We start from the raw sequence: 26,757 nt of genomic DNA on the forward strand, positions 1-26,757 counted from the left end.
AATACAATTATCCTTTCTAATGATACTTGCTAAAATGGTATTTCCAAGCTACTTTTTCACAAAAACGCCTCCAAGGACCATTTCAAAGTCCCTTATTGACATGTGTGTTTAATTTTAGGGAAAAAAAACATTTTTTTAATTTTGCATGCTTATGATGTGTTATTATGTAGCCAATGGAGGTTAAAGAAGACTAGAGAAAATAAAGGAGGTTCATCTGCCGACAAACATCTTCTGTTGGTCATTTATGTCATCATGTAACCTTGTTCAGGAACGCCACTTTATTTTACCGCCACGGCCCTCTTCCCTCTGTGTTTGTAAAATTGTAAAATACACCCTTGCCTGAAAAAAACTCTTTTTAAATATAGAGTGGATGAATGGAGATCTCAGCAGCATATGTTCATTACAGTATAAAGAGAGTACTCGTGCATTTACTGGCTCTTGTCTCTTGGCTGAATGCATAGGCAAAGCACACATTCACTTTAAACAGTGATACAACATCAGTTTTATGCCAGGACTGTGGCAATGACTCAATTAAAGAGGCTGTGAGAAAATAAAACATTATGGCTTTTTAATCAATGAGTTTAGCTCCTTTACTATGCCAAATTGATGCCAGTTAGGCCAAGTCCTTTACGTATTTCAATTTTTGCTTAGACCTGACTTCGCCTTTTCTTATGTAAACAAGCCATGTTTATTTATAGGGCCTTTGCTATCAGATTTACTTTATCTTAGCATGTAAATACTTACAAAAGTCCTTGGGATTCAATTTAGTAACATTATAAATATCCATAAAAATAGTAACAATTTGCAATTACTGCCTATAGGTGCAATTTTCAAAAATTTAGCAAAATTAAAACAAATATTTGGTTTCTTGACCTGCTTTTTCTTTGTTCTGGTATAGTGTTTCTAAACCTTTTTCCAGTCGCAGCACCATTTAAATGTATGCAAAGTCTTGGGGCACCCCACCTAAAAATGTAAAAAAAAATCTAAATGTTACTTATCAATGGGAAACCTTATGCCGCGCATACACAAATTTTCGTCAACAAATGTTCGATGTGAACTGGTTGTCGGAAATTCCGACCGTGTGTAGGCTCCGTCAAACATTTTCTGTCAGAATTTCCAACAACAAAAATTTGAGAGCTGGATCTCAAATTTTCCGACAACAAAATCCGTTGTCAGAAATTCTGATCGTGTGTACACAATTTCGACACACAAAATTCAACGCATGGTCGGAATCAAGCAGAAGAGCCGCACTGGCTATTGAACTTCCTTTTTCTAGTCCCATTGTACGTGTTGTAGGTCACCGCGTTCTTGCCAATCGGAATTTCCAAAAACATTTGTGCGACCGTGTGTATGCAAGACAAGTTTGAGACAACATTCATCGGAAATAAATCCACGGTTTGGTTGCCGGAAATTCAGATCGTCTGTACGCGGCATAAGCCTGGGACAATGCACACAACTGCTTTGATGAAAATACATTCACCTAAGATGCCTCCCTTCACATTACAGGTCCTCTCATCATTCGAGACCCCTCCATCACTTCATAGCTCCCATTCATGTCAGAGCTCCCCATCAAATCAGTGTCCCCTTATGACAAAAGTCCCCCTATAATGGTGTCCCTCCATTACATCACAGTCCTTCCTTCACATCAGTCTCTTCCCATCACTACAGATCCCTCTCATCACACAGTCCCCCAATCACATCACCTTTTGGCTCCTGCAGTGAGGCAGAGGGCGGGAGTCAGTGGTGGCCCATCCATTAAGGGGGCACGTCCACCACCCCCTCTTTCACGCCACCCGCCTATATGTGTCATGGATAGATCTATCCATGGCTGCCACAGCCAACCCCCATTCAGGCATCTGGCCCCTTTTAGGGCGGCTGAATTACAGCAGCAGGGGTGTTTTTTTTAAGCACCTGATTAGAGCCATAGGCTCTAATAGGCTTCAAAATAGGGTGGACTCAGAGCGCAGGGCATTGCGCTCGGAGCCCACCCAGGTGTGTTAGAAAAGCAAATTAATATTTGCTTTTCTAACACTGAACCGCCTCTCTGCCAATCAGGAAGCGTGGGTCTAATATCCATCACCTGATTGGCTGAAAGGACAGGCGCTCCTATTGAATGCCTAGCAGGAAAAAAGAAGAGACGCATGGAGGACACAGCTCGCCGCTGCCTGACCCGCTGCCCATCCCACAGCTCACCGCTGTCACTCGCTGCCTGACCCACCACCAAGGTGGGGTAAGTTCCGGTCAGACAGTGATTGGGCGGGGGGGTCACAGTGGCTGCATTTGATGGGCACAGTGGCTGCATTTGATGGGAACAGTGGCTGCAATTGATGGGCACAGTGGCTGCATTTGATGGGCACAGTGTCTTCAATTGATGGCATGGTGGCTGCATTTGATGGGCACAGTGGCTGCATTTGATGGGCACAGTGTCTGCAATTGATGGCATGGTGGCTACAATTGATGGCATGGTGGCTGCATTTGATGGGCACAGTGGCTGCATTTGATGGGCTCAGTGGCTGCATTTGATGGGCACAGTGGCTGCATTTGATGGGCACAGTGTCTGCAATTGATGGCATGGTGGCTACAATTGATGGGCACAGTGGCTGCATTTGATGGGCGCAGTGGCTGCATTTGATGGGCTCAGTGGCTGCATTTGATGGGCACAGTGGCTGCATTTGATGGGCACAGTGGCTGCATTTGATGGCACAGTGAGGCTGCAATTGATGGGTTTTTTTTCAGTATTTTTCTGAATTTTTCAGTTTGTTTGGAGGTGGAACAGATCTTAAGAAGGTGGACTGCCGTCCTCTCCTGAATGCAGGGGGGTGCACTGGATCAGCATCATGTGTTACCATGGTGCAGGTCGGCCATTTGCTAACACCATAGCAACAAATGCTGCTGTTCATCCTGCCCTAGCCACTTCAAGACATCCCACAGTACATTTACATCATTACTTTGACGTTAAATACCATTGTTATGGCAGCAGCTAGCTGCCATAACCCCAGTATTTTTTTTACTTCCGCGTCTAATTAAAGTGGTCCCGATAAGAGATTCACCATGGGGCCACTTTTATAAGCAGCGGGGGAGGAGGCTCCCACTGCTTCCTGGCCGTCACTAGACCTGTCAGTTAGCCCAGAGCCAATCCGATCCATCGCAAGATAGCCCCCACTCGGCGCTATGCCCTTGGAGGACCTGAGCGACGTCCAACATCACTATCACCTTAAAGGGATGATTTTTTTCATCTCTTAAAGGCAAAAATACTTTTTTTTTTGCTTTTAAAGGTTAATGTGAGATCTGAGATCTTTTTGACCCCAGATCTCGCAATAAAAAGGCCCTGTCATGCTTATTATTATTAATTATTCTATTACAAGGGATAAAAGCGCTATAAAATTTTTTTTCTAAGGGACAGTGTAAAAATAAGAAATAAAAAGTAAAATAAATAAGAAAAACTAAATTTAAAGCGCCCCATCCCTCTGTGCTTGCGCACAGAAGCGAACGCATACATATGTAAACGGTGTTCAAACCATACATGTGGTTTACAGGTAACCTGTAAAAAATGTTAAAGTGTCGCCTATGGTGATTTTTAAGTACTATCGTTTGTTGCCATACAATGAGTTTTAAAGTATGACATGTTAGGTATCTATTTACTCGGCATAACATCATCTTTCACATTATAAAAAAAAAATTGGGCTTACTTTACTTTTTTTTTTTTATTAAAAAAAAGTTTATTTTTTCCCAAAAAATTGCATTTGTAAGACCGCTGCGCAAATACAGTGGGACATAGATTATTGCAACGATCGCTATTTTATTCTCTAGGGTGTCTGCTAAAAAAAAAAATATATATATATATATATATATATATATATATATATATATATATATATATATATATATATATATATATATATATATATATATATATATATATATATATATATATATATAATGTTTGGGGGTTCTATCATGTTTTCCCGAACATAAGACCTAACCCGAAAATAAGACCTAACATTATTTTTCAGGAGGGCTGCAATATAAGCCCTACCCCAAAAATAAGCCCTAGTTTAAAATGCTTGTAAAATCCTATAATCCACTCTATTACAGTAGTATATAATGTACAATGTGTGTGTAATATAAATGCGGGGAAGAGAGCTCCGGCAGGTCACAGAAGCGCAGAGCGGCGCTATAACGAAGGTATTTGGCACTATTATATTACAGAAACACACACATTGTACATTATATACTACTGTAATAGAGTGGATTATAGGATTTTACAAGCATTTTAACTGGGTTCACACCGGGGATTCCTGACAGGCAGGGAGAGAGAGAGAGGGGGAGAGAAGACAGCTTATTGTCTGGTAAGACCTACCCCTAAAATAAGCCCTACTGTGTTTTTTGTTGCCCAAATTAATATAAGACCCGTGGTTATTTTCGGGGAAAAACGGTAAGTAATTTTCCAGGTGCAATACTAATTTAAATGTGTAAGCAAACAGTTCCAGAAAAGGCCTGGTCTTAAAGTGGCTAGAGAACCAACCATTGGCTGTTATGATGCTGCCAGTCCAACCCTACACCATGATGAATCATGGCATTGATAAAGGGCAAATTGGATCCTGTGCTTGCCGCAAACTTAAATCCAAACAGCACCCTGGTTAAGAAATACTTTTCCAAGATGTATAATGTTTTTTTTAATTGGTTATTTTATGGCTATGCAGTGATACTGTAACAAAAATAGTGATACTTTTTTTATTTGTACTAAGAATTGAATTTTCAGGAGAAGCTTTCATAGTATACCCCCCTTCTTTTAAGGTCCAAGAAGAAAGAGGTATACCCTTCAATTTGTCCAGTCTATGCTGCCCTACCTTTCCTAAGCAAGATGGCACTATGAACACATGAGCATTTTGGTGTATGTGGGCACAGATGTCCTCAGAGAGCCTCCTGTAGCTTCTATCATGTTTCCCTTATTCTCTAATTGTCCTCATATGACGTTCTCTGCAGCAGTTTGTGTGAATCACTCATCTAATATAATAAAACATAGCTAACGTTTTTGCAGATGCAGTGTAATTACATTAATAGCGTATCTTAGCCAGACCTGGATTCACGGGAAGGCTAATTATGCCTGTTAGGTAGGCAGAGATGAAAGGAGATTGCTTTGTGCAGCTTGTATATGCATCACTTTTTTTGGTTTACTTTATATGTATATTAACCACCTCAATACGGGGCACTTACACCCCCTTCCTGCCCAGGCCATTTTTTAGCTTTCAGCGCTGTCACATTTTGAATGACAATTACGCATGCTACACTGTAACCAAGTGAAAGTGTTATATTTTTTTTCACACAAATAGAGCTTTCTTTTGGTGGTATTTAAAGCGGAGGTCCAGCTGGAAAAAAAAATAATAACAGTCAGCAGCTACAAACACTGTAGCTGCTGACTTTTAATAAGCACACTTACCTGTCCAGGGTGCCCGCGATGCCGGCCGCCCGAGGCCGATCCGGGTGACGCTCACCGGGTGACGCTGCCTAATAAATTACTTTAAAAACCTGTGTACTGTGTTTTATTTTTGACACTTTTTTTTTAGGTGAATGGGTAGGGGTAAACTGTACCCCATACTCATTCACATAGAGTGGGGGGCTGGGATCTGGGGGCCCCCTTGTTAATGAGGGCCTCCAGATTCTGATAAGCTCCCCGCCCGCAGACCACGACAACCAATGGCCAGGGTTGTGGGGAAGAGGCCCTTGTCCTCATCAACATGGGGACAAGGTGCTTTGGGCTGGGGGGCATGGGCCTGGTACGGTTCAGGAAGGGGGGGGGGGGGGCGCTTGCTCATCCCCATCCCCTTTCCTGAGATGCCGGGCTGTGTGCTCGGATAAGGGTCTGGTATGAATTTTTGAGGGGACCCCCACTCAGTTTTTTCGGTGTGGGATTCCCCTTAAAATTCATACCAAACCGAAGGGCCTGGTATGCTCTTGGAGGGGGAACCCATGCTGTTTTTTTTTACATTGTGCGTGGAGTTTCCCCTAAAGATTCTTACCAGACAGTGCCTGGTATTGTCGGGGATCAAAGTCGGATCCCTGTTCATTGAAGTCGGACGGATGTCGGACTTCAAGTTGCAGGACAAAGTCAGATCCACAGTCGTACGACTGTTTTGTCGTACAAGTGTGAAAGTCTGAGATCTTCTACACACCGGAGTTCATTCTTTTGATAAGTAGAAACAATGGGGGTTATTTACGAAAGGCAAATCCACTTTGCACTACAAGTGCACTGCAAGTGCACTTGGAAGTGCAATCGCTGTAAATCTGAGGGGAAGATCTGAAATGAGCATAAATGCATAAATGAATCGGCCTAATTTGCAGCACAATCGGCCGATGCCGATTAATTAAAAAATGCCAAAAATCGCCCGATATATCGGTCGACCTCTTCTTGGAACCCCTAAACATTATATCTTTTTTGAAAGCAGAGACCATGGAGAATAAAATGGTGGTTGTGGTAATTTGCACAGCCGTTTTTAAAACACAATTTTTTTTAGGACAAAATACACTTTAATCAATTTTAGTGCACACAAACACAATATAATACCCAATGTCTTTGTAAAATATAAAATATGATGTTATGCAGAGTAAATCAATACCTAACATTTCACACGTGAAATTTACGCATGCTTGTGGAACAGCGACAAACTATGGTACCTAAAGATCTTAACAGGCAACACTTTAAAAGCCTTTACAGGTTAGCAGTTTAGAGTTACACGGGGGGTCTGGTGCTAGAAATATTGCTCTGAGGTGCTGGTTTTTGTGCCTTTGCCGACATTTTCCTCCTGGCTAGAGCAGTTGCACAGTAGACCCTTTCTTCTTTTCTCTGAGACGCAAACAATAATAATATTGAGTGGCGGGTCGTAGAGCACTCTAGCATTCTAGAAAACTTTTGTAACCTACTCTATGGGTTTTAATCAAACTGCTGTTATGTTCTCTACACTACTCTACTATAAGTATATCTGCTTTGCTAGAGAACAAATTGTTGAACCAAGTTTAGAGGACCCACAGACAATAACTGTTGTTTGACCCAGTCTGGAGGATCAGGAGATGATTCTGGGTACTTCATACCTTAGCAGACACTGTAAGTTTACAGATCTTATAAGTATAATGCCGCGTACACACGATCGGAAATTCCGCCAGCAAAACTCCGATGAGAGCTTTTTGTCGGAAAATGCGACCGTGTTTATGCTCCATCGATCTTTTGCTGGCGGAATTCCAGCCAGCAAAAGATTGAGATCATGTTCTCTATCTTTGATATTGACATTGAACTTCATTTTCTCGGCTCGTCGTAGTGTTGTACATCACCGCGTTCTTGACGGTCAAAAGTTCAGAGAACTTTTGTGTGACCGTGTGTATGGAAGGCAAGCTTGAGCGGAATTCCGTTGGAAAAACCATCCAAGTTTTTTCCGACGGAAAACCCGCTCGTGTGTACGGGGCATTAGTCTCCATTATGTACTGGTAATAAAGGTTTAAGTCTGTAGTATTTTCAATGTGAAGCTAAGATCAAGACCAAATGGGCATGACCTTGAACTTGCAAGAAGGAAATTCAAAGGTAAGCTTAGAAAGTTTAATTTTATCAATAGAGTAGTTGATGCTTGAAACAGACTTTCAGCAGGTAGTCAGTCATTCAACATTAAGCTGATTCAAACATGCTTGGGCAAACCTAGATCTATACTCAAAGGTTTAAAAAAAAATGGGGTACACGTGATGGTCTTTTTTCTGCTGTTGTCACACTTCTGTTTCTTCTATACTTTTATACTATTAATGTATACCATATGCTCTAAAGTGCCCAACAAAAAAGGAGTACCTTTTTTGTACTAATAAGTATTTTTTCCATTAGTCTGTTCTAGAACTTTGAGTATATTCAGGCACAGTGGAACTACCAATCAATTGTAATTAATGATCCGCTGGAGAAATATCTGATAATTACAGACATGGAGTATTAGGCATGGCTTGTTGTTTGAATCATCTCTTTCTTGTCTGCCAGACATACAGGGAAGCAGAGAGCCTAAGGTTTCTCAAGTAAACTTCCTGCTATACCTTTTGTGTACCTTGTAATTGTAATACACATACACAGCCTGCAGTGTTCTAAGGATGCCTCGGTCATTGGTAAAGAATGCATTGTATTTGTATCTTCTTTCCTTGAGGACATTGTGTAACAGTTCCATTTGCTTGAATAAATACAGATGGTGTCATGATAATTACCTCTTGAAATACTAAATGGCAAATAATGGATTTGCATGAAGAGGGATTTGGTTTCTTTCTATGCTGAAATGAGATCAAATGTACAGTTATCTATATTTTTAAGTAGAACGGAAGTGGCCAAAAATCCTTGAGACCTGAATGGCCCTTATGCAATTGTAAAAATCGTTGTGTCAGTACAACAGTATAAAAAGTTTTATCCCTATTGTGGGGTCACCAGTACGGTATTTTAAATCATATCCCTTTTCAAGCGTCTCTTCTCCAGAGAGAATAAGTTTAGTGCTCGCAAACCTTTCTTCATAACTAATATCCTCCAGACCCTTTATTAGCTTTGTTGCCTTTCTTTGTACTCCCTCCATTTCCAGTACATCCTTCCTGAGGACTGGTGCCCAGAACTGGACAGCATACTCTAGGTGCGGCCGGACCAGAGTCTTGTAGAGCGGGAGAATTATTGTTTTATCTCTGGAGTTGATCCCCTTTTTAATGCATGCCAACATTCTGTTTGCTTTGTTAGCAGCAGCTTGGCATTGCATGCCATTGCTGAGCCTATAATCTACTAGTGACCGGTCATTGTAATTAGTTTGAGGAATTATGCCCCATGATTGTAATTAGTTAGAGGAATATCGCCCCATCATTGGTATTAATTGGAGAAATAGTGCCCCATCATTGGTATTAGTTGAAGAAATAGTGCCCTATCATTGGTATTAAATGGAAGAATTTTGCCCTATTATTGGTATTACTTGGAGGAATAGTGCCCCATTATTGGTATTAATTGGAGGAATAGTGCCCCATTATTGGTATGAGTTGGGGGAATAGTGCCCTATTATTGGTATTAGTTGGGGAAATAGCACTGCATCATTGGTTTTAGTTGGGGAAATAGCGCCCCATCATTGGTAATATTTGGGGGAATAGCGCCCCATCATTGGTATTATTTGGAAGCATAGTGCTCCAATATTGGTATTAGTTGGAGGAAAAGTGCTCCATTATTGGTATTAGTTGGAGGCATAGTGCCCCATCATTGGTATGAGTTGGAAGCATAGTGCTCCACTATTGTTATTAGTTGGAGGAAAAGTGCCTCATTATTGGTATTAGTTGGAGGAAAAGTGCCCTAATATTGGTATTAGTTGGAGGCATAGTGCCCCATCATTGGTATGAGTTGGAGGAATAGTGCCCCATCATTAGTATTAGTTGAAGGAATAGTGCCCCATCTTTGATATCAGTGAGTGGGATAGTGCTCCATTGTTGATATCAATTAGGAGGTATAGTGCTTCATTGTTGGTATCAGTAGCAAGAATCGTGCCCCAAGGCCTGGATAAAAGCAAGTAAAGGGCTGCATCTGGCCCACAGGTTGCAGTTTGGAGACTCCTGGTATAGAAGAACCATAATGTGGATTATTTACTAAAGGCAAATCCACTTTGCACTACAAGTGCAAAGTGCACTTGAAATTGCACTGAAAGTACACTTGGTAGTGCAGTCGCTGTAGATCCCAGGGGGACATGCAAGGAAAATAAAAAACAGCATTTTACCTTGCACATAATTGGATGATAAAATCAGAAGAACTTCCCCTCATTTCAGATCTTCCCCTCAGATTTACAGCGACTGCACTTCCAAGTGCACTTTGTAGTTTGCACTTGTAGTGCAAAGTGGATTTGCCTTTCATAAATTACCTCCATTGCTCTGTTTTGCTTTCAAAATTATAACTAATAGGGAACATGCCTTCATAGAAAAATACTTGTTAAATTCTTTGTTGCATCTTCAGTGCTGCTGATTTCCCGCATCATTTTTCTTGGGGTGGGTTTCCTGATGGTGACTACAGGAGACCATGCCTGTATAATGTATGTTGAAATGGCCACTTGTAATCTCCATTGGAAGCTGGTGTGACGGGGAAACAACGCAGGAGAACAATTGGGAGACATGGATGGAGCATTGTCACCCTATAGTAGCAAATGCCCGATCAAGGACCTTCATAGCAGAATCACAAGGGATTATTTTTCATAAAAGCTGCTGATTTAAAAATAATTACGTTTGAATCTATAAGAGTTTATAGTGATTTCGTTTACACATAAATGTGGTGTCTGTTAATTCCAAAACTAGTCTCCAGTGTCTGATTTGTGGTTTGCTTCTTCTCGTGATTACCTGTACTTGTGTAGCAAAGAACAATGAACATGAACTAGGAGACCTAGATTAATGACCCAGTTTGGATTTTAAGCAATGTTATCTAGAGAGGTCTGTCACATTTTTAGCCAGGAATCAGGTCTGTACTTTGTTTCATTTCTTTATATTACCAGCATGCTGACCGTTTCATTCAATGACTTCTGTCTTCTCTCTTATAAAGGGTTCAGAAGCTACATTGCCACCACCTGTGATCACTTTTCAGGGGAACCAGGGGGTAAGTAACCTGTATTAGGTTGTACTGATTATAATAAATGTACATGTGCAAGAACCTAAGCTGTCAATGCTGTAGATCTTTCAATAAAAATAAAGGTAAAAGCCTTAAGCACTTTACTTTTGAAATGCACTTTAATATACCCTTCTCCATAAATTTTAACATGTTGAACTATAAAAAAAAGTCACTGGGAACCTTTTCTGTATATAAGCACTTTCCAATTTACTTTTACCCCAACTATTAATGACCTTTGGACCAATCTAGTTCTTTGGGCAGGCCCGGGTCTTTGGTTGGGCAAGGCGACCAGTCTAGCAGGTGGCCTGAATTGCTTGCTGTGTCGTGACTATTAATATTTATATATCTTCTAACTTGTAGTTATTACACTTGTAATTAGCAGTCAGTAAAACTACTATAGATGAGCTTATTATTGGCTTGCTTTGTGAGTGTTTTATTAACTTGGGTTTTAATAGTCCCATGGCCAATGTTGTATCCCAGGTATTTGACTTCCTCCAGCACAATAGAACATTTCTGTGGATTTAGAGGGAAGTTGTCTTCAAGTAAAGCTTCTAACCCCTTTTAAACCCTGAGGAGTGGAGGGCCCAATTAAAACTTTGAATGTTGACATCATCCAGATATGCGATCACATACGTTTGGTAAGGAGCATAAGACCCTGTCCATGGCTCTCTGAAAATTAGTTGGGGCATTTTCTAAGCCTAAGGGCATTACCCTGTATTGGAAGGAGCCCTCTGTTGTTACAAATACTGTTTTTTTCCCTAGGTGTCATCAGGTGTCATCAGGTACACTGTCAAATCTAAGGTCATCGTGTATTGGGCTGTACCCAATCACTCAATGAGCTCATCTATTCTATTCTAGCTATAAGATATGTGTCAAGTTTGGTTACTGCATTGAGTTCCCAATGCTATCACATAGGAGGACTGTTCCCAATGCTATCACATAGGAGGTCCCCTTGTGATGGCAATAAAGTAAAAATACATAAATAAATAAAAATAATTATATACATGAAAAAAATTTTAATGATTTTTTTTAAAGCACCCCTGTCGTCTCCATACACATCCCATATCCATGCTCAGTGTAGGGTAAGCACATGAATATAAACATCTGTTGCATAACACAGGTGACGTATCATCGAGAAGATTGGAGTGAGAGCAAAAATTCTAGGGCCATAATTCACAGTTAACTCTAAACTGATAACCTGTTAAAGCGTTGCCTAAGGAGAATTTTGGGTACCATCGTTTTTTGCAATTTCAAGCTCCAGTTTAAGACCTTACAACCCCATCTTTTATATTTTACAAAAAAAAAAAATGGGTATGTTATTATGTTTATTTGCGCTAAAAATTAATTTTAGTGCATTTTTTTTCTGAAAATATGCATTGATAAATAGTTGCACAAATATTGTGAAACATAAAAAATTACAACTATCAGCATTTTATTCTCTGGGGTCTCTGCTTTCAGAAAATATATACTTTTTGAAGTGTTTAAAGTAATTTCCAGCTAAAAAAAAATCTAATTTTAACAAAAAATGTGCAAAAAAAAAAATTGCCCCTGTAGGCAAATGGTTAAACATTTTTTTTAGGGCTTCCTACAGGTCAATGAGAATATGATGGGAATATAAACAAAAATCAACCAGCGCGGACCAAAGCCTAACTAAAAAGCAGCTCATTAGCCCTCATTTACCATAAATATGATGGGAATGTGTGGTTAATGTGTTATCAATGAATAGCAAAGGCAATCCATTTTCCCATGAAAGAGCATATAAAAGCATGCTTTCCTACAACTGAATTTGACTTGCTTCTAAACCTCGCACATATATGTTCTCAAGCCCCACATAACCTCAATAGCAGCCGACCTTGAGCGCACATAATAACATTTCTTATGAACCATCGTCCATCCATTGTGGCTGGACCATGTAAGTATCATAGTTGCTTTTCAGACTTTTATTTAGAATTTGAAAAATTTTACACGGCAAAATAAAATAAGTTAACAAACAACATGTCTCCATCCTCAGTCCATTCTTGACACGTTCTTGTTGCTATTTGTTGTGCTTCAGTTTTGAAGGATCCGGATAGACTGAAAGAGACCAACATAGCAAAATACCATGTAGGATTTTTCCACCTTAGGAGAGCCTTCTCCAACGTGGACACTCAATACAGGGAGGAGCTACCAGCACCGCCGGGGGACCCCAGAAGTCGAGGATCGGGGCCACTCTGTGCAAAAATGAACTGCACAGTCGAGGTAAGTATTACATGTTTGTTATTTCAAAAAATAAAAAAGTGGGTTTACAACCCCTTTAAATTATTGCATCTTACCAGTCTTTAGATGTGGTGGCTGCATTCATTTTCTATTTTAGGCTTTTTTTTCCCTTTATTTTTACCCAGTGAACTGGTCAGTAAGAACCGATCGGGTCTGCCTGTCAGTTTTATACCCGAACGGACCATCCACCCATGACACATGTCCATTGACACCCGCCGACATCCAATCCTGTCTGCTAGAGCTGCGCAATTAATCGTTAAAAAATCGTGACCTCGATTCAACTCCCCTGACGATCTCTCCTGCAGAGGTTGCCGATTCTTTCATCTTTCACTCGGCTGTCGGGCATTCTGCCAAGTCTTTTAATTTGAAACATTGTAACTAAGCTTCCTTCTTGGATCAAAGGATAGAACTTCTGTGTAAATAAATAGGGCAGTCTGCCAAGTTTTCAACAATGTGTAAATGCAGGAAGTTTAACCACTTAAAGTCTAAATCTTTTTCTGACACTTCTTTCTTAAGTTAAAATCAATATTTTTTGCTAGAAAATTACTTGGAACCCCCAAACATTATATATATTTTAGCAGAGACCCTAGGTAATAAAATGGCAATTGCTGCAATATTTTCTGTCACACTGCATTTGCCCAGCGGTCTTTCAAATGAAAATTTTTTGGGGAAAAAATACACTTCAGTGAATAAAAACAAAAACGAAACAGTAAAGTTAGCCCAATTTTTTTTGTTTTAATGTGAAAGATGAAGTTACGCCGCGAGAATCGCGAGAGAATTGTGATCGTGAGCAAAAAAATCCTGAGTCTCATTCTTGCAGCTCTACTGTCTGCTAGAAACAGACATGTAGGGGATTGGATGACAGTCAGATGTAAAATAACATACAGGAAAGTGGGCTGTGTCTGTGTCCGCTCTGCATAAGCGCAGTGGACACTGATCTGTCTTCCACCTGCTCAGTAAAGATTAGTGGAGAGATCCCCCGCTGAGCATGCGGATCCCTTAACGTAGACGGCCAATGTGAAAGGAGCCTAATGCCCCGTACACACGAACGGAAATTCGGCCCGTAAAAGACCAATGAGAGCTTTTAGTCGGAAAACGCGACCGTGTGTATGCTTCATCAGACTTTTGCTGGCCGAATTGCAGCCAGCAAAAGATTGAGAGCATGTTCTAAATTTTTCGGTCGGAAAAAGTTCCTATCTGAAAATGCAGTTCCGACGCGCAAAATTCCTATGCATGCTCGGAAACAATTCAACGCATGCTCTGAATCATTGAACTACATTTTCTTGGCTCGTCGTAGTGTTGTACGTCACCGCGTTCTTGACGGTCCAAAGTTCGGCAAACTTTTGTGTGACCATGTTTATGCAAGGCAAGCTTGAGCGGAATCCCGTCGGAAAAGCCATCATATCTTTTTCCGACCAAAATCCCGATCGTGTGTATGCGGCATAATGCCCCGTACACACGGTCGGATTTTCCGATGGAAAATGTCCGATCGGAGCGTGTTGTCGGAAATTCCGACCGTGTGTGGGCTCCATCGGACATTTTCCATCGGATTTTCCGACACACAAAGTTGGAGAGCAGGAGATAAAATTTTCCGACAACAAAATCCGTTGTCGGAAATTCCGATCGTGTGTACACAAATCCGATGGACAAAGTGCCACGCATGCTCAGAATAAATAAAGAGATGAAATCTATTGGCCACTGCCCCGTTTATAGTCCCGACGTACGTGTTTTACGTCACCGCGTTCAGAATGATCGCATTTTCCGACAACTTTGTGTGACCGTGTGTAGGCAAAACAAGTTTGAGCCAACATCCGTCGGAAAAAATCCTAGGATTTTGTTGTCGGAATGTCCGAACAAAGTCCGACCGTGTGTACGCCCTATTAAGGCTGTTATTTTTAATCTTCCCTTAACAGACCAAGCTGTCCAGGAAAAGTGACAGAGTTGAAACCATTTACCACTGACAGGGGTGCTTACAATGATCCGCTTTTATATATTTATGTAAAACCGTTATCCCGAAAGGAAAAAAAAATCTGATACTGTAACTGCTTATAAAGTGTTATCTGGAGTTTAGCTTTAATTTGTTGGCCAAGCCCATCTAAATCTAATAGTGTATGTAAAGCCTAGTACACACTAATGCCCTGTACACACGATAGGATTTTCCGACAACAAATGTTCGATGGGAGCTTGTTGTCGGAAATTCCGACTGTGTGTAAGCTCCATCGGACATTTTCCGTCGGAATTTCCGGCAAACAAAATTTGAGATCTGGATCTCAAATTTTCCGACAACAAAATCCGTTGTCAGAAATTCCGATCGTGTGTACACAATTCCGACACACAAAGTGCCACGCATGCTCGGAATCAAGCAGAGGGGCCGCACTGGCTATTGAACTTCATTTTTCTCGGCTCGTCGTACGTGTTGACGTTCGGAATTTACAACAAGATTTGTGTGAAAATCCATGGTTTTGTTGTCGGAAAAATCCTATCGTGTGTACAGGGCATAACAGTTTTTTTTTTTTCATCCCACCGGGTTGAACGAAAAAAAACTGAAGAGCTCAGGAGAAGCTGCTGTATTAATAAAAAGGTCTGCCGATCAGCGCTGACCCGTGTGTTTTGGCGGGGGGGGGGGGGGTTTGGCTGTTTCCCTGTCAGAACACATTAGCTCAGCAGGGGACATTGCTGTACTAACATTGCATTACATTAGTACAGCAATGTCCCCCCACTGAGCTACTGTGTTCTGACAGGGGGACAGCCCCCCGCAGAACAAACTGGTCAGACCTCTTAGCCATTGGCTGAGAGCGTTGTTCAGATGGAGATCGGCAGACCTTTTTTGGTCATACCCCGGGAAAACGGTCAGCATCTGTCGAACCAGCTGCCGTACACGTGGTCTGAATGTCAGCCGGTTTCTATTGAACCGGCTGATGCCGCCCGATATTCGACCCATGTGTGCGGTTCTTAACACTACCCTCTCCCCAGATTACCGATGCTGCTGTCTAAGGATGTCTCTGATGCTCCTCCATAGAGTGGAGACACCCTAAAGCTGACCGTACACTAGTAGAATTTCAAATGAACGTGCGTGGGATTATTCATCTTAAAATTTCTTACTTTCTTTAGGCTCGATTCACACTGGGGCAACACGACTTCAGCGCGACTTTGTACCGCGACTTCAACGCGGCTTCAGCGCGACTTTAGCGCGACTTCAGCGCGACTTCGGCAAATTACGAGGCGACTTGAAGTCGCCTCCATGACAGGCGACTTCGCCTGTGGCCAATCACCTCTCTCGGAGGGAGGGGGGGGAGGGAGGGGTTTTCCCTGCAAAGTCGCTTGACTTTACAGAGAGATCCGACTTGCAGGCGACTTACATTGAGTTGAATGGGTACAAGTCGCCTACAAGTCGGATAGAAGTAGTACAGGAACCTTTTCTGAAGTCGGAGCGACTTCAGTAGTGTCAATTAAGACGCTCCCATTGCCTACCATGATAATCTAAATGCAAAGCGACTTGGGGCGACTTGGGGCGACTTGAGGGCGTACAAGTCGGATCCCAAGTCGCCCCAGTGTGAACCGACCCTAAGAGTTTTGTTCACTTTAAACAATCAAGTTTGCAATGAATGTGATATCCTAAACGAAAACCACCTTCACTGTTGGACATTTCCATCCTGCTCTTTCAAATTTTCTCGTCACTGCAGTCGAAAGCGAAGAACTGGCCCCCACTAACAATTCCAAAATCGACCATTATCCATAGATTTTAAAGGAAATTATTTTTTGAAAATTTTTGTTTATTAACATTTTAACAGCTCATACAGTACAGTACAACGTGTACCAAAATTCCCCCCCCCCCTCTCCCTCCCTTCCCTCCCCCCTAACCCTTACCCTTGTGCAGCCCTTCACTGTTGCTGAATCTCTTGCACAATCTTTAAATATTGCTTTCACTATGGTTAAGTCACATTCCATACTCATAAAATATTTCGTTTGCTAGAGATCAATGGTACACCCAATCCTCACACAGTCAAATAATTATCTAATCAGGATTACATCATCATTTTACCCAATACTGAGAGTGCTTGCTAAGGCACTCCCCCACCGTAGCAGATCAATTCAAAGTGTCCTTGTCATCCAGCCAACATTGCCATACTTTTTCGAATTTTTTTGGACAACCCCTGCTTAAGTATGTTGCTTTGTAAAAAGGTAATGCTTTATTGATTATGCCTTTCCAATAAGACACTGTGGGCGGTTCAGGTTTTTTCCAACACAATAAAATAGCTTTACGTGCATAAAAAAAGGGAGAGAGAGATCAGAGTTCTTTGCGCCCTCCGGGGCGCCAACTCCTCCACTAGACCAAGCAAACAGACTGCGACCGTAACAGGAATCGGTACCGAAAGTACCTTCTGTATAGTGCGTGATACCCCCTTCCAGAACTCCTTTATCGGCTGACACTGCCAAAATATGTGGTCAAAATCAGCATGGCTAACCGTGCATCGCCAGCATTCTGTTGCACCTCTACGATATATCCTGGCTATCCTTGCAGGAGTATAATACACCCTGTGAAGTATTTTAAATTGAATGAGCCTATCCCTGGCCGACACCAGAGTCTGGAACGGGTGATCCCACATGTCGTCCCAATCTTCCCCCCCAAAATCTGTTACTAATGCACTCCATGTGTCTTTACATTTGTTTTAAAGGAAATTATTGGCCATCTTATGACAGTTAGGGGTTGATTTATTAGAGGCAACTCTGCACTACAAGTGCACTTGGAAATGCAGTCGCTGTAAATCTGAGGGGAAGATCTGAAATCAGGGGAAGCTCTTGGATTTTATCATCCAATCATGTACTAGCAAAAATGCTTTTTTTTATTTACCTTGCATGTCCCCTCTGGACTTCAAAGTGGACTTGCCTTTAGTAAATAACAACCCCCCCACCCTCCCCCCCCACATGTGTTACTGGCCAGATCACCAAGTAACAATAAAAAAATAAAAAGAAGCATAAAACCTGCAGCAACCACATTTAAAGCGGATTTCCACCCTGCTCCCCTTTTTTTTTTTTTAAAGAAATATGCCTACTTACCTGGTGGTGAGTTCTGCACAGCTCAGATACTCACCTACCCAGCAGATCCAGCATTGTCCAGCTGAGATCCTCTTCTCTATTGGCAGTGCTTGGCCCTGCGCCACCATATTTGGCTCTGACATAATCGAGAGGTTTGCGGCTGTTCCAGGTTCAGTCGGTGTGCCTCTCACCCCAGGTTCACACTAGTGCGATGCGGGAACAGGGCGATTCCAGCGCCGGTTCCCACATCACTCCTCTCCCGCAGGCAGTTCACACTGCCTTGTGCAAACCGCTGCGGGTGTCATTAACAAAGTTAATGACACCCCAAGTTTAGTTCACAGATCGCAGTGCGAACTGCGAACTCGCACAGGAATCGGATAGCATAGGTGAGAACACCCATCCAAACCGATTCTAGTGCGGGGGAAAACAAGTCACTGCACTATTTTCTGTGCAAATCCACTGCAAGTTCAGCCATACAACTGTATGGTTGAACTCGCATTGCTCAGAGTTCTCTGCGATCAGGTGTGAATCACATGCAATCACTGAGATTGCTTTAGTGTAAACCTGGGCTCTGTCTATTTCAGTGTCGCTCGTTCCCTCCTTCCCCTCCGAGGCAGCGGTTCGCCGTCTAACACGCACCCACGATTTTCCCCTGCTTTTAAGGGGAAAAAAGTGCATGTTATACGCCGATAAATACGGTAACTAACTATAACTAAAGGCAAAACTTTTTTTAGTTTTGGATGGAGTGCGGAGGGATTAGAATCCCTGTCAGGTTTTTATTGCTGTCTGTGCTCCTGTCAGGGAGATTCACATTCTGTTTGCCATGTTTACCATTATCACTGAAAGTGAAAGAAAATTCCAGATTTTGGGTAGTTACCAGAGCAGGAACAAAGAGGAAATCTTCCAGTTGGGGCAACCAGGGATTCCTTCATTTTGAGGAGGATTTCTTCTCGCTTCCTTTTGGCTATGTGATAGGAAACTGATGAGAAGATGCCCCAATGGGACATAGATGGCAAAATAAAAACTGACGGTGTTATCACCCTACCTTGCCCTATGTAAAATTAAAAATAATTCTAATTTAATTTAATTCTAATTTATGACTGCTATCATTTAAAATACAATTAATGTTCCCTCAGTCTCATGGTGTGAGATGGAAAGAACTAGAGAGGTCCCAAATTATTGGTAACAACCTATACAATCTGTTGATGTCCAATAGATTTATCCCCCGCAGGATTACAACACTGTCTCCAACTATAATAGCCTCATTGCAGGCCTAGAATACACTTTTGGCCATGCCACACGCGGACTCTACCACATCAGGACTATATGTTACTCATTGGATTTCCAAGGATCCATTGGATTTCCAAGGGGTTAAAGACAATGGGAGATCTAATGGTAGGTCCTGCTCTTAAAACGTTCAGAGTTGTAACAAGGGGTTAAATTCTGTGTTACATTTATTCATAGATTCATTTATATATTTACCCTTTTAGATATGTGGTCAGTAAATGCAATGATTAAAACACACAAAACAAAGAATGTAATAAAAGAGATTTACTTAGCTTCGATTAAAGATGTATTACAGATGTTACAATACAGGATAAATTCAGCATTCAATCCAGGGAACCCCTCAACTTCTGAATTTTCAGATAGTTCTGGAAGCCGACAGCCTGTTCAAGATCTAGGACCATTCACGTCCTCAACGAGGTTCACCGGCCTGCTCTATTGTCTGACCTTTTAAAGGCTAGATGGAAGGCGCGAAAAAGCTGGTTTTATCTAGTACTAACAAAGCCTATCCCAAGACAATGTGACCATCTGTGAATGACCGTCTGTGAGCTCAGAAACATACATTATACATATATAGAAATATATATATATATATATATATATATATATATATATATATATATATAATCACCTTAAAACTATTAATAAGTTTCTTGTAATTCAATAACTAAAGTTATATATGAATATATAACCATTCTACAGGAGTGATACAATTAGAATATGAACTGGAAGACTCTGACCAGTATAGGTATCTTCAGATCACTCATTTTCTCCATAATAATCCGAATACCTCCATCTTGCTGCCATGGTGAATAGCCTTATATCTTACTAAACCTGTCACTAACATCAAAGGCATTTCCTTATTTTACAATACCCTAAATAATAAAAACATGTTCAATAAATCCTCATCTATAAACAGCATGGGAGCAAGACATCGGCACTTCATACACCCCGGAGCCATGGAAAAAAGCCCTTAATATTACCTACACCGCAACAAAGAGCGTAAATTTATGGGAATCGACCCAAAAAATACTGCTTCGATAGTATTTGACACCATTTAGAATTTCAAAATTTGACCCCCAAACGTCTCCACTGTGCTGGAGGAATTGTTGGAGGAGCTGATGGTACACTGTTTCATATAATGTGGTCTTGCCCAGTCATATATACTTTTTGGACCACAATTTTTCGATTAGTCTCACAAATCCTGACGATGCATGTCTTTCAGCAGGAATGGCTATTCTATAACTGGGAAGGGATTCCATTCCAGTAGCGGCAAGGACAATAGTGACACGTCTTGCTAAGTGCTAGGCTATCAGTAATGAGACACTGGAAAGCCCAAAAAGCCCCTTCTTTAAGTGAAGTTATTAGTATGACCAACACACATGCTACATACAAAATAAAGTTTGCCTCATCACAAAGAAACTACCAAATGATGCATTCTCATTGGAAGACGTGGAATGAATGGTACAAAACATGATATAATGATTGAATACTGCATCATAGTCACTCAAGACTGAATGCTGTAGTTCTATGGTTTATATCACTATTCTGTTCCTTTGTTTATTTGTTATCTTGATTTTCAGGTTTTTCTGTTTTTTCTTCATAAGGCGAAACATGCACTATTTAGGATGTATATGTATACGGAGGGACCCCAGTGGGGTTCTGACCTCATATCATTTTATCTTCTCTTGCGCTACTGACATCTTATGTTGTTCGCTGTAATATTATATATTCTATTAAAGAAATATTGAAATTAAAATACAAGCAATCCACAACTCTGCCCCCAGCTACATCACTGACCTAGTTTCAAAATACCAACCTAATCATTCTCTTCGTTCTTCTCAAAACCTCCTGCTCTCTAGCTCCCTCGTCACCTCCTCCCATGTTCGTCTCCAGGACTTTTCCAGAGCCTCTCCTCCAAGCCTATGGAACTCCTTACCCCAATCTGTCCGTCTATCTCCTACTCTATTAACTTTTAGTCGATCTCTGAAAACCCTCCTCCTCAGAGAAGCCTACCCTACCCACACCTAACAACTGTATTTTCATTTTCTCCATCTGATCATCCCTCACAGCTACTACCCTTTGTTCCACTTGACCCTCCCTTCTAGATTGTAAGCTCTAACGAGCAGGGCCCTCTGATCCCTTCTGTATTGAATTGTATTGTCTTCCCCGATGTTGTAAAGTGCCACGCAAACTGTTGGCGCTATATAAATCCTGTATAATAATAATAATACTGTATTTAGTCCTCATGCACACGGACATTTTTACAGCTGCTTTTTTGAGCTTTTTTTGCAGCTTAAAAAGGCCTGTCTATGTTAGTCTATGGCTTCATGCCCACCTAGGCGTTTTTGAGCTGCAAGTGGCATAGGCGTTTTTAAGCTGTAAAAAAAACCCAGGACCAGTGGGTTCTGAGAGACGTTTTTCAGCTGTAAAAACGCTCTAACGCTGAAAAACACTCAAAAACGCTCAAAAACGTCATTCACCAACGTTTTTTAGCGTTTTTGATCCATTGAAAAAAAAAAAAAAAAATTTGAAAAAAAAAAAACGCTCAAAAACGCTAACGCGGAAAAACGCTAAAAAACGCTATTGCAAAAACGCTGAAAAAAGCTGAAAAAAGTTTAAAAAAATCACTGCAAAGATACTGACGTTTTCATAACGTTTTTTTAACAGCCTGTGTGCATGAGGGCTTATTGGCGTATAACACTCACTTTTTCACCCTGAAAATCGGGTGCAAATAGCGTGTGCGTGTTATATACTTCAATTTTAGCTGCCTCGGAGGGGACAGGGAGGGGGGCGGGATGAGCGCCGTCAGATTACATACAGTGAGACTCTCCTGTTTACTTGGCGGCCTCTGTAATAGGAAGTCCCATCTCCTGGGCCGCCATTGGACCACTGTTCTGTCTATCATAGGAGATTCTCACTGTATGTAATCTGTCGGTGCTTGTCCCGCCCCCATCCCTGTCCCCTCTAAGCTGCAGATGGGCATCGATCAGGCTTCATTGATGGCAATGGTGAGGCTGCTGCGTTAAAGGCAATGGTGAGGCTGCTGCATTGCTGGCAATGGTGAGGCTGCTGCATTGATGGCAATGGTGAGGCTGCTGCATTGAGGGACTTGTGAGGCTGCATTGATGTGGACTGATGAGGCTACATTGATGGCACTTATGAGGCTGCAGATGGGCATTGATCAGGCTGCATTGATGGCAATGGTGAGGCTGCAGATGGGCACTGACCCTTATTTTGCTTCAAAGTTCCTTATTTAAAATTTAAGTTTTTTTCCCTGAAACTTCCCACTTAAAATGAATGTGCGTGTTATACACCTGTGTGTGTTATACGCCGATAAATACGGTAATTCATGATGTATTAATGAATACATGCATTCATTTGTGTCTTTTCTATCTACCCTGAGTTCATAACCACCATAAGCTGAAATATTAATTTTTTGGATGGATGGGCTCTATGGCCAGCACTAGGTATAGTGATCTCTCTATTCCGGTCTACACTAAATAGCTAATTACACTTCATCATCTCCTGTCAGCATGTCCTCCAACCAGCTGTACACAAAGTCCATGCCTATCATTGCGTTAAAAGTTCACTTTTGAAGGGCCCAGGTGTCTGAACATATGATTGTTTTATAAGGGGACGAGTTCTGAGAAAATTCCATGGTTGGTCAGGCTTGGTATATATAAATGAAAACCCACACAGCCTGTGCCAAAGAGAGTCACAGCTCATCAGTGCAGATGGAAGCAACGGTCCGTGTCATATCTGATCTGTGCACTTCCTATTTTGTTGACTATGAATGATAGAGCATTTTTCAAAAACTGTTCAGAGAAAGTGTTTTTATTTAAAGTCGGCTAATTTACATTGTTGCATTTTTAATGTATGTGTTGCAGCACGCCAAAACACGTGTTCAAATTCCCCTTAATAAGGAATGGGAGAATTCAATAAAGCTGCTTCAACACTTCTCTGGTATTAATCCATCTTGTTAATGTTTTGCGCCAAATTCCTGAACCATCTGCAACAATTTTTGGTTAGGACAGCGACTCCTGCACCAAACTCAGTTAGTTCAAAAATGCGCCAATCTTACAATGTGCCACAACAAGTGCGCCAAATTTAAAAAAAAAAAAAACGTTCGTATCTTACGTTCGTAGAGTTTGTATCTTACGAAAGTGGAGCTAATTAACCGCTTCAGCCCCGGAAGATTTGGCTGCTCAATGACCAGGCCATTTTTGCAATTCGGCACTGCGTCGTTTTAACTGACAATTGCGCGGTTGTGCGACACTATACCCAAACAGAATAGACGTCCTTTTTCTCCCACAAACAGAGCATTTTTTTGGTGGTATTTGATCGCCTCTGCGGTTTTTTTTCTTTACGCTATAAACAAAAGAAGAGCGACAATTTTGAAAAAAACACAATGGGGCTTATATACTAAAACTGGAGAGTGTAAAATCAGTCTCACTTCTGCAGAGAAACCAATCAGCTTCTAACCTTAGCTTGTTCAATGAAACTTTGGCAATAAAACCTGGAAGCTGGCTGTTTTTTTCCTCACTTTAGGCCGATATGTATTCTTCTACATATTTTTGGTAAAAAAAATCGGTTTGCGCAAAAGTTATATCGTCTACAAAATAGGGGATAGATTTATAGCATTTTTATTACTATTTTTTTTTTTTACTAGTAATGGCAGCAATCTGCGATTTTTATCAGGACTGCGACATTATGGCGGAAACATCGGACACTTTTGACACATTTTTGAAACCATTGACAATTATACAGCGATCGGTGCTATAAAAATGCACTGATTACTGTGTAAATGTCACTGGCAGGGAAGGGGTTAACACTAGGGGGCGATCAAGGTGTTAAAGTGGATGTAAACCGGAAATTTTTTTTTTTTCGATGTCATAATGTAGAGTATAAGATTTCCTATCATTTGAGCCCAGTCTTGCCACAAAGAGTTAATCCAGCTCTGAGCAATCCTCTTTTATTGTTCAGTGAGATAAATCTTGACAAACAGAGAAAAACTTTGTTAAATCCTCCCCCTTGCTGTAAGTGACAGGTGATTTACATATCTCGTGCACTAGCCTAAGACATGTTTTTTTTTTTATAATTCCCTCCCCCACTCCTTTCTTCAGCAGCTCTGCAAGGATTGGCTGTTCCACACCTCAGCATGATTTGGCATGCTGAAGTCATGTGGTTACTTTCCTGTCTTTTCACTGGATGTTAGAGATCATAGCAGAAGTTCAGTGTTAGAAATACACAGGAGAAAATGCCTATTGGCAAGGGGAGTGTAGAGGTGGGCGGGGAGTCTACTGACATCACGACTCCACCCACCGAGCTCCAGACAACAGACCCGCCCACAGAATATGCAGTTTTTGGGTTCTCATAACAGACAGAGGGGAGACATTTGACAGGTAAAGATACATGCAGGAGGCATGTATATCCTTATAGATAACCCCTATGGCAGTAGTTTAGAAAGGATTACATTGGGTTTAAATCCACTTTAACTGTGTTCCCTATGTGTGTTTCTAACTGTAGGGGGGATGGGACTGTCTAGGAGGAGAGAGAAATTGGTGTTCATACATAGTATGAACACATGATCTCTCTCCTCTCTCCCCACACACACAGATCCCGGTTCTCGCTCTGTCACGAGCAATCGCGGGAGCCCAGCAGTCATCGCACCCGCCGGGCACTCGCATTGGGATCAGGTATACGCTGCGGGTGAAGGTGGAAAGGTGAAGCGACGTAATGTAACGTCGTTTCGCCCAGCCGTGCCATTCTGTCACAGTGAAACTGCGGCGGCTGGTCAGCAAGCAATTAAAGTGGTTCTAAAGGCTCACGTTTTTTCTATGCATGAAGGTAAAAAATCTTCTGTGTGCAGCAGCCCCCCAGCCCCTCTAATACTTACTTGAGCCCCATCGCAATCCAGCAAAGTGCACAAGAGCTTAGGCTCTCTGGGGACTCTCCCTTCTCATTGGTTGAGACAGTGGCGAAAGCCATTGGCTCCCTCTCCGGGGACTCTCCCTTCTCATTGGTTAAAACAGCAGGGAAAGCCATTGGCTCCCTCTCCAGGGAGTCTCCCTTCTCATTGGTTGAGACAGCAGCAGGAACCATCAATCACAGCCAGGGAACCAAAGAGAGGAGAGAGGGAGCCCCATTGCGATTCAGCGAAGTGCACAAGAGCCTTGGCTCTCCGGGGACTCTCCCTCCTCATTGGTTAAGACAGCAGCAAAAGCCATTGGCTCCCTCTCTGGGGACTCTCCCTTCTCATTGGTTGAGGCAGCAGCAGGAGCCATCAATCACAGCCTTGGCTCTCCGGGGACTCTCCCTCCTCATTGGTTGAGACAGCGGTGAAAGCCATTGGCTCCCTCTCCGGGGACTCTCCCTTCTCATTGGTTGAGACAGCAGGGAAAGCCATTGGCTCCCTCTCCGGGGAGTCTCCCTTCTCATTGGTTGAGGCAGCAGCAGGAGCCATCAATCACAGCCTTGGCTCTCCGGGGACTCTCCCTCCTCATTGGTTGAGACAGCGGTGAAAGCCATTGGCTCCCTCTCCGGGGACTCTCCCTTCTCATTGGTTGAGACAGCAGGGAAAGCCATTGGCTCCCTCTCCGGGGACTCTCCCTTCTCATTGGTTAAGGCAGCAGTGGGAGCCATCAATCACAGCCAGGGAACCAAAGAGAGGAGAGAGGGGGCAGGCCCGAGCCACAGCTCTGTATGTGAATGGACGAGCCTCCCTGAGTGCCCCCTTTGCAAGCAGCTTACTCTGGGGGCACTTGAAAGGAGGGAGGGGCCAGGAGTGCAGGCGGGGGGCCCAAGAGGAGGAAGGTCGGATATGCTCTGTACAAAATTATTACACAGAGCAGGTAAGTATAACATGTTTGTCATTAAAAAAAAAAAAATTGCCTTTGCTATCACTATAAGAACGACTCTCTTTTGGCGTACAAAGAGAGATCCTGGTGTACAGATTTTTCTAAAGTGTCTTGTGTGTGTTCTAAAAGTGGCACAAATTCAAGTACAAGTTTGATGTGGGCTGAGACACTTTTAGAACCCACACAAGACACTTTAAAATCTGTCTGCACCGGTCTTTATGAGTTTCAGGGAATGTCTGGTCTCATAAGCCACCGGGAATGTGTGAAAATCAGTCAAAAAGCCACTTATTGCCTGTCAGGTGGAAGTGATCTAGCGGCTGTGCAGCTGCCCAATCGCTTCCACATACCCTGATAACTGCCAGTCCCCACATTCTGTGCTTAATTAGCCGCAGTGGAGGGCAGGGGCAAAACATTGGGTAGTCTAATAGACCCCCCCCCATGTCTAAAGCTTCATGCACACTGGGGCTCTTTTAAACGCTCAACCCAAAATGTGCCTAAGCTGCGTTTTTGTAAATGGCGTCTCAACCACTTGGGCGTTCATTGACTTTATTAGCCAAATAAATTTATTCTGGCCATTAAAATAAAAGGTGCTCAAGCCCTTAACAAGCCTAGCTTTAGCTCGGTTCACACTTATGTGAATTGGAATTTCCCTGAATCCAATTCGCATGACAGGAGAGAGTGACCATCTCTCAATGG

At 42.1% G+C, this 26,757-nt stretch overlaps 1 protein-coding gene across 3 annotated transcripts in view; it reads left to right on the top strand.

Annotated features, from left to right (window-relative positions):
- Nucleotides 1-26,757, top strand: part of ELL3 (elongation factor for RNA polymerase II 3) — a 177,652-nt gene that overhangs the window by 23,971 nt on the left and 126,924 nt on the right. For all 3 annotated transcript variants that reach the window (XR_012242760.1, XM_073618528.1, XM_073618529.1), the window contains exon 2: nucleotides 10,559-10,612. Coding sequence is in view for 2 of the 3 variants with exons in the window: in XM_073618528.1 (XP_073474629.1) it covers nucleotides 10,559-10,612 (54 nt within the window). In the remaining variant the exon portion in view is untranslated. The remainder of the gene's footprint in view (nucleotides 1-10,558; nucleotides 10,613-26,757) is intronic.

Source organism: Aquarana catesbeiana, linkage group LG03, assembly GCF_042186555.1.
Source record: "Aquarana catesbeiana isolate 2022-GZ linkage group LG03, ASM4218655v1, whole genome shotgun sequence".
In the NCBI taxonomy this organism is placed as follows: domain Eukaryota; kingdom Metazoa; phylum Chordata; class Amphibia; order Anura; family Ranidae; genus Aquarana; species Aquarana catesbeiana.